This window comes from Corvus moneduloides, chromosome 1 (assembly GCF_009650955.1).
Source record: "Corvus moneduloides isolate bCorMon1 chromosome 1, bCorMon1.pri, whole genome shotgun sequence".
NCBI lineage: Eukaryota > Metazoa > Chordata > Aves > Passeriformes > Corvidae > Corvus > Corvus moneduloides.
This window is the reverse complement of record NC_045476.1, coordinates 4,338,962-4,353,201: the sequence shown is the minus strand read 5'-3', so window position 1 is coordinate 4,353,201 and position 14,240 is coordinate 4,338,962. Positions and strand designations below refer to the sequence as shown.

General features: G+C 43.4%; 1 protein-coding gene across 2 annotated transcripts in view; it reads right to left on the bottom strand.

Annotated features, from left to right (window-relative positions):
* Positions 1 to 14,240, bottom strand: part of DLEC1 (DLEC1 cilia and flagella associated protein) — a 34,090-nt gene that overhangs the window by 1,861 nt on the left and 17,989 nt on the right. Inside the window, exons 22-37 of one of the 2 annotated variants that reach the window (XM_032097696.1) lie at positions 13,864 to 13,974; positions 12,679 to 12,809; positions 12,151 to 12,336; positions 12,000 to 12,058; positions 10,684 to 10,835; positions 10,064 to 10,167; positions 9,307 to 9,377; positions 8,444 to 8,661; positions 7,328 to 7,462; positions 5,939 to 6,061; positions 4,864 to 4,958; positions 4,691 to 4,775; positions 3,953 to 4,162; positions 2,892 to 3,053; positions 1,789 to 1,942; positions 1,063 to 1,183 (exon numbers count right to left, since the gene is read on the bottom strand). In XM_032097696.1, the coding sequence (XP_031953587.1) occupies positions 1,063 to 1,183; positions 1,789 to 1,942; positions 2,892 to 3,053; positions 3,953 to 4,162; positions 4,691 to 4,775; positions 4,864 to 4,958; positions 5,939 to 6,061; positions 7,328 to 7,462; positions 8,444 to 8,661; positions 9,307 to 9,377; positions 10,064 to 10,167; positions 10,684 to 10,835; positions 12,000 to 12,058; positions 12,151 to 12,336; positions 12,679 to 12,809; positions 13,864 to 13,974 (2,117 nt within the window). Of the gene's footprint in view, positions 1 to 1,062; positions 1,184 to 1,788; positions 1,943 to 2,891; positions 3,054 to 3,952; positions 4,163 to 4,690; positions 4,776 to 4,863; positions 4,959 to 5,938; positions 6,062 to 7,327; positions 7,463 to 8,443; positions 8,662 to 9,306; positions 9,378 to 10,063; positions 10,168 to 10,683; positions 10,836 to 11,999; positions 12,059 to 12,150; positions 12,337 to 12,678; positions 12,810 to 13,863; positions 13,975 to 14,240 lie in introns of those variants that run through there. The other variant, XM_032097759.1, reaches the window with a different exon arrangement.

Here is a 14,240-nt window from a genome sequence, read left to right as displayed (position 1 = left end):
TTTGGTTTTTCCTTCTCATAAAACAATTCCCCTGCAGGAAGAGCACTGATTTGGGGAAGTGAATTATAAAAATCACTTCACACCTTGCACATAATTATCTCCTAATGCCACATTGGTCCCACACTCTGCTGAGCTGGGAATTCTTCTATGAAGCCCTACAGATGAGCTGGCTGCTATACAGCAACATCTTTGCTTTCTGGTACTTGGCAGGCATTTTCAGCCATGCTGATTAGCATAGTTGTCAGACAAAAAGAAGTGCTTCAGGCATATTCAGCAGAATTCCACAAAAATTTAGGCAGTCAGGAGCTTGGGGAGGCTTCTGGTCCAGAACACTGCTCTGAGCTGGGACAGCTTAGAGCAGCTGCTCAAGGCACCATCCCACTGAGATAGCAGTAGCTCCAGTGATGGAAATCACTGGCTTGTGTTCCAAGGAGATAGAAGTTATGACAATAACTCAACTCACCTACAGTTTGCTTCTTGAAATTTCCCTGTCAGCAGTTTTCAGAGCTCACTGAAATAACTAGGACAGACTTGACTATTTTAACTTCCTACCACCACATGATAACCTCCAAAAAATAATTTGCAGTGGAAAGTGATTTTTTTTTTTTTTACAGGAGTTGCATCTCCCTAATCAGAACAAAGAAATTAGTCTTTGGGTCATCATAGAATCACGGAATGTTTTGGGTTGGAAGGGACAGCAAAGCTCATCTTGTTCCAAGCCCTGGGCAGGGACACCTTCCACTATCCCAGGTTGCTCAAACCCTCATCCAGACTGGCCTTACACAATTCCAGAGATGGGGCAGCCACAGCTTCTCTGGGTAACCTGTGCCAGGGCCTCACCACCCTCACAGTGCAGAAGTTCTTTCTAATGTAAACCAGCCCTCTGTCAGTGTGAAGCCATTCCCCCTTGTCCCATCACTCCAGCTATTTGTCCAAAGTCGCTCTCCTGGAGCCCCTTTAGGCACTGCAAGGTGCTCTAAGGTCTCCCCAGAGCCTTCTCCTCTCCAGGCTGAACAGCCCCAACCTCTGTCAACAGCACAATTTCAGTCCTGTTAACTGTACCTTGCAGCAAAGCTGATCTGCAGAATCTCTCTGGTAGGTGCCTCCCCTTCACGTGCCTCCAAAATGCCTTTAGTTGGGAAGATAGAAAAGACTTCCAGGGCCTTAGGCCTTTTCTGTTCATCTGCAGTGGAAGGGGCAAATATCAAACAAAGCCATACATGACCCTTTGTGTAAGTGTGTGCAGCAGGTAGCACTCCTGGCAAGGCACCTCTTTGCTGAGCAACTAATAAATCACGTCTCACACTGTCAGGGTTTCTGTGCATATGCCGAGACTCTGTTTTCATCCTCTAATCAAGGGCAGTCATCAGTGGTCTCCACACTGAAAGAATAAGGCCCTGATCATCTTTCTTCTGGAATCCATCTGTTGTTAACAGCATTAGGCTCATGCTCAAACTACCCACGAGGAGCTGCTGCTTCTTGCTGCTCCTTAGGACTGATTTACAAATGAGCAGAGCACATCAAAGAACTGTGAGGGCTGAGAGAATCAATCTTTTGGTTAGATGTGGAGTAACTGCTGAAATCAGTAGTGGTACAATAATATTAGTCAAAAAAGGGGGGGGAAAGAGAAACGGAAAAGCCCACAAAAGTGAGAACAAAAGCAGACCATATGTCTGCACCCAAGATCATCACATACTGCCTCTATATTGAGTGAGTGCATGCAGTCTTTATAAAAACACTGAATAGTGAAACTCTCTAACAAGGAAATCAATTGCAAAACCAGAATACCCAGCAAAGCAGTCCAGTAGCTTCTGCAGCTGCTCCTGTTATACAGGAAGACATGTTCTGTCTTGGTCTGAGCAACAAAGCAGGTCTGGAAATCAACCCTGTCACAGGAGAGCTCCAGGACTGGAACAGTGAGGTAGGCAGTCACTGGGACCAGCTGCAAAACAGGGGAAAGGGAAAAGAGAATAAAACCCACTGCATTTTTATAGAGCTTTAGTAATTCCTGCTACAGCCTGATCATTCTTAACCCCAACCACTGAATCAAGAATTACTGTTCTGTGTTCTTTTGTAACAGAGTGAATTCCCATACTACAGCCTTGAGTGAATTAAGTTGTTGCTTGTGTGTTACTGTTTTGGGACAGGTTTTCAAACCAGACATTGTGGTCTTAATGAAGTAACATGGAGTAAACGTTCTCATTTGTTTTTAGGGCTTTCTGTGGAGCTGCAGACATTACAGCATCTCATGGTCCCTCAGGACTGTATATGGCCCACTGTGAGTCATTCAGTTTGTGCAGATTGCCCAAGATTATGATTCAATTGACTGTATCTTAGATATGGTGCTCAGTTTTATACAGGTCACTGCTCAGAAATACCTGGTATGAAAAGAAAACAGAAGTGCCTGCAGTGTACTGGGGCTGCTGAAGGCTGGGAAGGGGGATATAGATTTCTGACTGGAAGAGGTTGGTCTTTAAATGCACATGGGCTTTGACCACACCGCAGGAGCTCAACGGATTCAGGAGCCTTTCCAGAAGCCTGTGGGTGCTGCAGGAGGCAGTGCCTGGTGACTCAGGCATGGCTCGTTCACTGAGACAGTCCTGCCCCCTGTCTCAGAGTCATCCTGTGACTGGGCGTGTGGCCCTTTGAGTCTCAGCCGGGCTGCCATGCAGAGAGCTGGGGTACCAGCACCAGGGTGTGACCCCAACCTGCACTGCCCACCTGGGAGTCACCTGCAGTCTCTGCAGAGAGCAACCCCACAGCCATTTACTTTACCTGGATGAGCCCATTTAGTCCAGAGATGCCTGTAATTCAAGGCTGAGTAAATCCTAATCAGAGATACTGCTGAAACAGCCCTTTCCCAGGGCCCAGAGATCCTGCTCTGACCTTACCTGGGTAGTGTAGTTACTGTGCTCAATGACCAGATTTTGATTAAACTTCAGCTTTCTCTCTCCATTCTCCAGCTGGAGCACTTGGAGTCCAGGAAGCAGCTGGGTCTCTGGCAAATGTTGATACTTAAGTAACTCCAGAGTTGTGTGGAATGACACTTTCACCTGTGGGAAGAGGTGATGACCATCACACAAGACGACACCATGTGCAGGAAATCCAAAGTACACATTGTACAAAGGCCCAGGCACACATTTTCCCACTGGAACCCAAAGGTGTCATGCCAGCAGCCAAATTCCCACTGGAACAAAGCATTATAATTAAAACAAAATACACAGCTATTTCCTATGAATCCAGTACACGGAGATGGAGTGTAAAGGTGAACAGCTGATCTCTGAGCCACAAGGGAGAAAGTCTCTAGCAAGCTAAAGGTTTTGAATTCCTGAGAGTACAAATATCATATTCCCAAAGCTGTCTTAGACATGTAAATCCTCTTTCTTCCCACACATGCAGAATTGAGATGTGTGTGTCTCCATGTCAAAATGAACACAGCAAGATGAGAAGCACACTTCAAAAATGCAACAGTTACTCATTCTTTGCAGGTTACCTCATTCTCTACTCCTGGACTTTGTTTCCTTTAATGTAATTTGTACACCCAAAACTAATCAAATTTTCCTCTCCTTGCACTTCCTACATCTAATTTAAGGAAATGAGGGAGGACTGCAGTCCTTGGAAATTCTTTTAATTTGTCCAACATCTATATGGCTATTGATTCAGGTGAGCTCCAAAACCCACAGGGTTTTCTGCAGGAGTTTGCAACAGGTCAGAGTTGATGGGAAAAGTACATCAGGAACAGAAAAAGATTATTTGTAGAGAAAATAATCTGCACCTGCAATATAGCAGGCAAAATGGCAGTAATTAGTATTTGCTAATACACCACTATTTCCCCTGTAACTGGGAGATTTCTATGCTGGTTGTGTTTTTCTGTGGTTCATCTGGGCCACACTAACACACCAATTACTAAACTCTCTCTATTCTGGCACAGAATTATTATTTTTGAGCCTACCAGCATGTTTTGCTGTGGATAAAGTACGTGTTGCGGTTGCTGCTCCCTTTCCTCCTTCTTGCTGTGGGATGATTTGGTGCTCTTCTTGGGATCTGCACTGGAGAGGCTGAAGGGAGTAGAGGGCGTAGACAGAAAAAGTCTGAAGTACAGAGGAACCTTGGTACAATTCATGAGTTTCAAACTCTGAGTAATTACTGAATCTGTCAAAACCTGGGGGAGAAATGATTCAGAACTGGTCAGTTTTAACTCCCTGAAGAGGTTTGCGTTGCTTTGTCTGGTCATGGAGCACCAGCAGGGATCTGAAGGATTTTACCCCACAGCAACCCAGTATTTTCTACCTGTGTTATTCAGCATTTCTTGAGTGAAAAACCAAAATAAAAGTAACATAATAAAGTGTACGTTTTCAAATTTCAAGGGTCACAGAAATTGAAGTGACTTATTTTGCTATTGGACCTTTATGTCCTGAAAATCAGAACTTATTTTTCTACTTACAAATTTCCCTACAATGAAAGAGAAAGTTGAATAAAACAGGCATTGTCTGAGCTCAGCTTTTCTTATTCCTGGCTAGTAAGTACTTGTAGTGCTTTCTTTTGCTCCCTATCTTGTTATGTGCAATATAGAAAATGAGGCTACTGGTGATAAAGATGTGTTTGCACAGCCATGTGCACACAGCTCTGAATTGTCACAGCAGCACAGCAATACAAAGCAGCCAAATACATCAGTGTGGGAGATACTCACTCCATAAGAAGGCCTAGCAGGTAGGAGATCACTCGCCACTGAATAAAACACCATTCCTCTGTCGTGATCCATCTCCACTTCTAACCTGAGGGTGAAGAACCAGGGCTGGTCACAGCCCTGCCCCAGGCTGGCCTATTCCATGTGGGGCCAGCTGTGAGCACGATGGTACTTACAGGGGATGCCTCAGGATAGCTTCCATGTGCACTCGTAACGGTGGGGTGTCATAGCCATGACTGCGATGCACCTTGTTAGGGACCACCCTTGCAAGCTGACAACAACATGGAAACAGAAATCATGGGTGAAATGGCAGCACTAAACCTGAAATACTGCTTTGAGCCCGAGAGGCTGGTAGCCAAAATAGGATTCTGCTTGGCAATGTAGGGCCTGTTTGTAAGACATGATGGAACAGCAGAGGCCAAGTAGGAGCTGAACTCTGAATGGCTGTGGGTGATACAGATGCACAGCAGGTTTAGATCAGATGTTAGGAAGAAATTCTTCACTCTGAGGGTGGTGAGGCCCTGGCACAAGTTCCCCAGAGAAACTGTGGATGCCCCATCTCTGGAAGCATTCAAGGTTGGATGGAGTGTGGAGCAACATTTTCTGGTTAAAGATGTTGCTGCCCATGGTAGGGGGTTGGAACTAGGTGGTCCTTTCCAACCCAAACTATTCCAGGACTCTATTATTCTACATTTCTTTCTTCAGGAATAAGGATTATTAGGGTTGCTTTTATTGAATATTCTGTTATCATTCATTCAGTTTACCTTGCACCTTTGCAACGATTCATGTCAGAGAAATGCTGAGCCATTCATAAAACACTATTCAAGCCTCACATCAGCAGTTGTTGAAGAGGAAGTTTCCCAGAAGAGAGATATGCTGTCCAAATTCACACAGGAAGGTGGATGCACAGCCAGGAACAGGACTCAGCAGTCCTGAGTCTCACTCCCATTGTTAACTATTGTTATCAATAAAACCTGATGTTGTGATACCATTTCAAAACCCTGGGCTTTTGTCTGGGGTCTGCTGCCCCAGACTATGCAAGAAGACGGTGACATTCCTGCGCCACAATGCTTCCAAGCTTAAAGACAAATGCAACAGATGAACAACCCCGGTTAAGGAAGGATGTACAGGACAGCAGGAACACGACTGTTTACACAGACTGGCCAGGTAACAGCAGCCTGTACATAAATTACAGGAAGGGAAACGATTATCTCCCAGTTACCTTTAGCCTTGCTGTGACAGTCGGTTTACCTTGTTGTCCAGGCTCATGAAGCCCAGCACCACCCCTTCACAGCACAGCTCAGCCTCGGTGTCCGGGAGGACGAGTGGGGTGAAGGAGATGTAAACGTCGCTGCTGCCACCTCCTGGAACCACCTGCGGCCGGGAGAGAGTGTTTAGTGCAGGGACCTGCCGGGGATTGCACAAGAACCCTCGGGATGCAGCTGCCAAAATTGAGTTGCTCAAGCAGCATGAAATCCCCCGGGCACGGGCTACGCTCAGGCCTGCACGAAAATGCCAACATGTGACAGCAAAACTGACAATTCCTTCAGCTGCAAATATCACTGTGGCCACTTTTTAGCATCAACAGAGTTTAAGCACAGTCACAGACCAATTCTCTAAGTACACAAACATATGTACACATCTGCTTGTTTTTAAAAATACCCAGTTCTACCCACTCTTACTTCCTGGCTACCTCAGGTGATCATTCCACAACTTACATATATATGAAACGTTTTTTGAAGAGTTACAAGTGTGAACTAGGAATATTTTACAGTTCAGTTTAGTCTTGGCTATTTTTTAATTTTACATGACAGCAGGGAATGTAATCACATGCACTAGCCAGCTGCAGTGGATTTTCTGGGATTTACAGGTGGACTAGATTCTGCTTTCTTTAGGTGAACTATGCAGGTTATGGTTAAATCCTGATATTGCTGCTGGCTACACCCCACAAAAGCTGCCTCCACAGTGAGGCACTTGTTTGTCTGACCTTTCTCAGTCTCAACCACCTCAGAGCTCACTGCAGCTTCATTTCTGTCATAATTTCTTTATGTAATCTTTAGCTCATTTTAACTTGTAACTGAAACCCTTTGGCAAAAAAAAAAAATTAAAAGTAAAATTAGCACACTGATGTTTTGGGCAACCCTGTCATTCATAGCTAGATCTTTCCAATGTTGTCATTACTTTATGATATTCCTAAGGGATTGTGACAGTGTGGGCCTGTATTTGCACAACTTCCTTGTGAAGCACTGTGGGTTACAATGGTTTATCCAAAAGAGTTGTCTACAGAGTATCCCTTTCCCAGAAGCCTGATTTCCAGCTCTGCATGTTTCCAAAGCTTCAGGCTGGATGGCTCCCACATTTCACCAAGTGAGAAGACTAGAGATGCCAGTCTGGAGTACAACTAACACTTAATTCCAGTCATCAGTCCACTGCTCAGATGTAGATAGGATGCTTTCTGTTGACCTTGCAAACTCTTCTCATTATCATCTTCAGGACCCCAAAGCCTTCCAGCCTGATGTTTCACTGCTTAGTAGAGTCTATTTCAAACCAAACTCAAAATTATCTCCTCCTCCTTCTCTGTCTCCTCTGCCCTGCAGAAAATGTGCTAAATCGAAGCACAAAGAAAATGTAAAAGCTTACAATCTGCCTTGGAGCAATGGAGTAGGGGCTGTCTGCAGGCACCCCCTCATGAGGTCGCATAAGTACAGAGATAATTTTCTCTCTTGTAGACTCCTGACTGCTGATTTCCTTCTCTTTGCTGTCAGAACCTGGAGGCTGCAGAGACACGGGGTGGGGAATGGTTAAAACTGTTACACTGCAAGGGAGGAATGTGAGTGATGTGCACACAGAACTGCTGCACTGGTCAAGAAGCATGGCCAGCTCCAGTTTATTTCTGGCACAAAGACTGGACACGTGGATGTGTCCTGTACATTAATTTTCTCATCCACAGAGTAGCTCTCCTGGAACTGCTCCTGAGTTCCTTGGAAAATGTGCATGCTTGGGTCCTGCTCTACCTAGAGAAGCATCCAGCTAGGGTACAAGATCTTGCGCATTATACAAACCAACACTCTGGGGCAGTACTGTTCCCTTTGTGCACAAGAAAGGTTAGAGCTGTGTTAAAAACAACTGTGCATTCTGAGCTGAAGCAGAGAAAATGTGATTTTAGTATCTTTTCCATGAAGCTTCTGCCAGAGAAATATACATATCCTGGGGGATACCTTCTCCCTGTCGCTCCCAGCCCGTCAACACAGTAAATTGCCACATTATAATCAAACCTCCCATGTAACTAGTTGTTACCATATTCTAACAGAACCAATCTAATATTAGCACTGGGATAAATACCTCCATATCATTAGCTGCAATTTGAAATTTGCAGGGTAGGTTCTGCTCCCTGACTACAGCACATGTTGACACCAGAAAGCACCCATGAGAAAAGCAGAGCCAAATTAAGAAGTTTTAGTTATTTTAATTCTTTCATGTAATAACGGCAATAGTTTGTCAATAGTATCTCTGTAGCTTTTAAAACAATTTAAGGAGAGCTAATTGCTTATAGCTCACTCTGGAAACAGACTGCTGATCCCCATAGCCACCTACCCACGTATTGCGTGCTTGACTGGGAGAGGAGCTGCTGACGTTTCTTTGAACAATCCAGCTCCTAGTTACAAGTTATATCTCCTGTTATTGTTTTCAACCCTTCATGCCAAAAACCCCATCATGTATCTCAGCAGCAGTATAAGAAACGGCCTAAGCACTGACCTCATCCGTGGTTTCCAAAGCTGGATAAATGCTTCCACAGGGAATGGCCGCTGGATCCAACGTTAACATGACCTCTGACTCTGAGGTGCTACCACTTGATGCAGCCTCGTTTCCAGCCATGTCCATAGCAGAAAAAGGGTCTCCAAAGAGCACCAACAGGTCCACCAGCTTTTCATCATCTGGCTCGTGGTTGTAAATTTCCCAGTCCAGGCGGATGTCTGAATGGGAAAGGAAAAAAGGACAATTACTTCTAGTCAGTGAGAGGACTCATGGCTTTGTTGGTACCAGAGAACCAGGATATCAAGTAACAAATTTGTGTCTGGCAACTGGATTTGTATTAAAGTGTATCTCTTAAGTTTCCCACGCTTTCTGTAAACTAAAATGATTTAAGATCTTGCTATAGTTTGAGCACTTTCTATATCCTAAACTATAATTAAGATAAATTATAAGTATTTTGTTTAAGCAAATGGATTTAGTAGAATTAAAAAAAAAAGGTGATTGACTTTGCTGTGAAGAGCTTAAAATTGCACTCAAGAGCTAAAAAGACTACACAGAAGAGCCAGATGATGCCAGTAAGAAGCAGGTAGCACACCTGATTGACCAGGGTTGGTGTTGTGAGAATTTCATAAAAACATAAAATCCTGCATAGCCACCATTTCAATGAGGGAAAACCCAGCTCCATCAGGATAGAATGTGCAATTGCATAGTAGCCACACATTGAGTCACTCTCTTATATATTATTACCATCATTTTTGCTAAAATATGTTCATTAGGAAACAAGTAGGTAATGGGTCCTTCTACTTTTATTCTCATAAGGAACACAATGAAAGTGTCAATGTTTGCTGTACAAAAATCATCCTTACCAAAGGGAGTGGGATTGTTGAGCTGGACCCTTCGAAGGACAGGGGACCCTCCTGAGACTTGAGTGCCAAACCTGAACAGGGAACCTTGCTGTCAGTACATGCAGAGGACAGAAAATCACTGTCTGAAATCACTGAAGAGTTGTTTAAAACTGGAAACAAATCTGGCTGCACTGGAACAGCTCTCAGGCAAGGCACGTCCTACACTGTGAAGTACAATATTGGTTTATTTTATCAGTCTCTTGTTTTCCCTAGTTTTTTTAGCAGTCTCAGACATTTCAGGGTAACCACATGCAGTGCTGTGCTCCCCAAAAACCAGCCCATACCCCTCATCCTGAGGTGCAGATGCCATTTACTGTATGAGAGGGTTTAAACCTTCCCCTGCCACTATTGACCTCGGGGCTGCATTTCTCCTGGTCCAGGTACAGGGCCAGGGAGAATTGAGCTGTGGATGATGAGAACTGCTGCCATGTGCCAGTTTCCATCTCCACAGAGTCAGATGAGGCTGCACTGGGTAAAATTCTACGACTGCAAGCCCAGAGCAGCGACTGCTGGCAAACCTGAGCAGCCTTGTGTGCAGATTATTTTCTAATTGTGTTGGCAGAGACAAATGTATTGATGTTCTAGAAGCAGATCCTGTACTTTGACAGCCACTTTGCTGACCTTCTCATTATATCACAAGATGGAACAGGTGTGTATGTTGGCTGCAGTCCATTGGTATTTAATTCTCTGATTTCTTTGACAGTATTTTGCACTATACCTGATAATGGGTGGCTCTGGTTGCGGTCCTGTCACCTGCAGGAAGATTGGACAGCCTTTCACAGTCATTTGCATAGGAATTAATTTAGGTTGTAAGTCTCCCACCTATTAAAATGAATTTTTGCTATTAGAATCAAGATTACACCTTAGTTCCCTGTGCTATAAGATTATGTTTTGCAAACTGATTGGATTTTCAAATATTTTTGACCAGTTTCTTTTGATGGCCTCTAATTCATATGCTAACAACAACTCTTCTCAGCAGGAGAATGCAATACCTCATGCATTATCAGCTTTCCTGCTGCTTTTCTACACAACACAATCTATGGTATTGGTAGAGCAGAGCAGTGCACTGGCCAGCTCCCAAACAGATGTTATAAATCAAATATGGATTTATGACTTCCAGTCATTTTCAAGGCACATGAAAACCTCCCAAGGAATAAACACGTCCCCCCAAAACCAAACAATTGTTCCTTACATGTTTTTGGAGGTAGTGGTATAGCAAGATCCACCCTGAATTTTTACAGAAGTCCTAAAAAACTGAAAAAATATTTCTAACAGAAAAGCACCTGGGAAATATAATTGGTGTAAAATCTGCCATGGTAAAACCGAAACCCCACCTACCTTACAGACAAGATTATCCTGGTACTCTCCCCACATGTTGTTGTAAGCTGCTATTTCTATGGTGAGCTGCTGGAAAGCTTTCAGAGTTCCTGTGGAAGGTTGTATACAGAAAGCTGCTCCCTTCCCCTGAGACAGCAGTGCAGCTGCATACTCTGAAGGAGCACAGCAAAGAAGCATTTCATGAATTTTAAGGAAATGGAACAAAGTTAGTCTTTCGAAGAATACATAGGACCATGGTTTTAGTTGCTATTAATCAGCTTAACCTCACTGATTAAAAAAAACAAACCCTGGGATCATTTACACAGCTCACATTTATACCACTTTACCCAAGTTCCCTTCTGCAGTGGGTCTTACTCTGTTTTTTGGAGTTAGTGCTTGCCCAGAACATTTTACAGCAGGACTCCCTTCCAACAACCTGATCCAGGACTCTCTGGGATATGCAAGGCACTAACTGGTTACATGAAAACACACTTTCAATTTGAGAAAAATAGGCTGGGATTTGTGTCGACTGTATATTGTTCCATTAGCAGCTGTCTGTTTACCTCTGTGTGCTCTTCCATGCAAAGAATTAATTACAAAGAGCAGAGTCTTTCCACATTCTGAGTCACCTAGGCCTGCATGGAATCTGTCAGAACAGCATTTTTCCAATCTTAAGCACTAATTCAACAACTGAAAAGCTCTGTCTGTGTAACAGATACCAAACTCTATGGCAAGGTACCAATATGTGCAAGTTTTATTTTGGATACAGAAGACACATCCACACTTCACAGCATTTTGCTCCCATTTCCTCCCTCCCTCAGTCTCATGTGGCTCCAAATATTATCATTTTTCAGTACAACACATCAGAAATGACAGATGGGCTGTGCTGTAGCTTTCCACAGTGGGGAGGGTACAGTAAAGGGTTTGAGGGAGAAAAGCCTGCTGCAGTGGTACTGGGAAACTGTGTAGGAGAGAAGGAGCCAAACATTCTGCATGTCATCCATCCCGTGTGCTGGGAGTGTTCTGGGGGTGAACTGTCACCAGAATCACCAACTTTGTTTCACACTGTTGTTTGCAAGAAAAAGAAGAGAGAGAAAGAAAGGGAGGAGAAAAGAGAAAAAAGCAAAAGGGGAAAAGAAAGATTGACCTAATTCGTATACAATGTGGGCTTTCAAACTCAGGAATGAGCTGAGGAACTAAGTAATTTAACAGTTTAGACTTCACCAGGTACTCCAACTGTGAACAGATGTGCCTGACTGGCACATTTAGTGCTAAATATGGCAGGCAGTTGGCTTTCACCTTCTGTCCACTGAAGGAATTAAGTGCTCTTTTCATACCTGACTTTGCTTTTCTGGCTGCATGTTCTGTCACAGGCCCTCTTCTTTTCACCAAGTAGCTTGAAGAACATGAAAAAAACCAGATCTGATTTCAGGTTTAATCCAGACCTAAACTAGTATTTGAGACATTATGCAGAACAGCAAGACTTACGGGCAGGCTCCTGGTTCTGGAGGCAGCAAACAGGCACTAAAATACTCAGCTTCCAGTGTGAACGGAGCACTGATTCTAGTGGGATTTGTAAGAATCAGCTGACGCTTTACAACATCTTTGAATGCAACTTCAGACCCAAAGTCCAAAAGAAGCTCACACGGGCTTTGAGGCATTTGTCCTTCACCACTGCCAGAAAAAGTACGAGTAGCATTTAGACATGGGTCTCATTTTCTTATGCCACAGACGATTTCAGGAGATTTAAAAATGTGCAACATGCAATGAGGTTGTGATGCACAGTGTAAAAGGACCATGCAGTCTATGATTTTTGTCATCAGCATTTTCTGCTTTTCATTTTTTCACTTCTACCCATGTAAGGATTTATTTGGGGTAAAATTTTTATCATGTATAACATGCCAACCTGCCAAATTAAAGACATACTCATTTATATGAAAAAATATAAAGAGGAGCATGTTCCAAAATACAGTAATCAGACTACATATTAGAAAAATAAAAATTGGTCAGATTTACCTGGCAACTCCATTGTCACTAGGTACTGAGTAGATGACATGTAGTCCCTTCACCTCTCCAGAAATGCTCAGAAAGAGGGGTTCAACCATGTCTTCTATGCTACAGGAAAGGGTGAGGTCTTTCAGCTCACCCTAAAAAGCAAAGAATCAAGTGTCCTTGTGAATGAAGCACATATCATAGAGGAAAGGCAGCCTCTGTAGGACATTTATTTTTAAAAAGTGTGTAAACTTCCCTGGATTAAACCCAGAACAATAGGATTGTGAGAAGTCTTACTGAATTGTTTTCAGTGCATTTTCTGCAGTATTGGAGCTGCTTAGAAGGCAGTACTGAGTTAAAAATTTGTGGCTGTTTCTCGGCTTTGTACCTGCAGTTGTCTGTGAGCCTAGAACTGCTCCATTACTGATTTCTGACACAGTTCCTATACTCCAAGTATTGAATCACAGAATCATTTAGGTTGGAAAATTCTAAGGTGATTGAGTCCAAACATTAATCCAGCACTGCCAAGGCCACCACTAAACCATGTTCCCAAGTATCATAGCTACATAAGTTTTAAATACTAACTCTGATAGTACTGAACACCTACTTTTAAGCAAATAAATGAAACCTCCATCTCCAGTGACTGTAATGGGAACTAAGACACCATATTTATTGGAAGATCCTGTATTTGGGTGCACTAGCTCAGCTGTTTGAATGCCCTTGTAAAGTCTATTTCTGAATTCCAGGAGTTTGTAAACTCTGCTCCTGTATTTTGCAGGCTCTCAGTCCCATCAGTCCCCTTTTAAGTTTTCAAATAACAAAATGTCAGGAGCCTAGTTGCAGTCAGAAAATCAAATGTATTATATATATGCCATTCTGCTCCATATCATTCCAGATAATCCAAAGTGAGGATCTGTACGCTCCAAGAGGAGTGATAAGCATTAAGAGCAAGTGTACAGGACTTCAAGAAAGGAAGAAAATAGGAACAGCTGAGATATAAAGAGGGAGGGTAGAAATTGCACACCATGTGCACTTCTTTAATTCTTGCCTTCAACTGTGGTACCTCTGAAGAAAAGCCATTTCAGAGATATTGTAGGGAAAAAAGAGCATGTGGTTTTGTACATAGAATTCCTTCCTTTTGCCAGATGGAGGTGAGATGAACAAGCCACTTTTGCTGTTTTATAGAAGTGCATCAGTTTGTAAACTTACCACAGTGTTAGCTGACAGCTCAATGCAGAATTCCTTCTCTTCATTTGGGCCTAAGGTGCCACTGGCAGGGGAGACCACGACGGAGCACAAAGCTGCCTGGCTTCCAATGAGCTGCAAACAGAAAGGAAATTCAGCTCATGCTGATTCTCTCACATTGTCTCTTCATATCACAGAGGTCTAAAAAGACCAAGCTATTCTCAGGCTTAGGACACTTTCAGGCAGCAACACCTACAGTTTAAGACTGGCTTTACAATTCCCCATGGGTGATAAGATCCTCATGCCTACATTCACTTCAAGTAACTCAGGTGCCCAGCTGAGGCTGCTGGGCTGGGAACAGAGTCACTGTCATCCCTCTCAGTCACAAGCCTTTCCAGGGT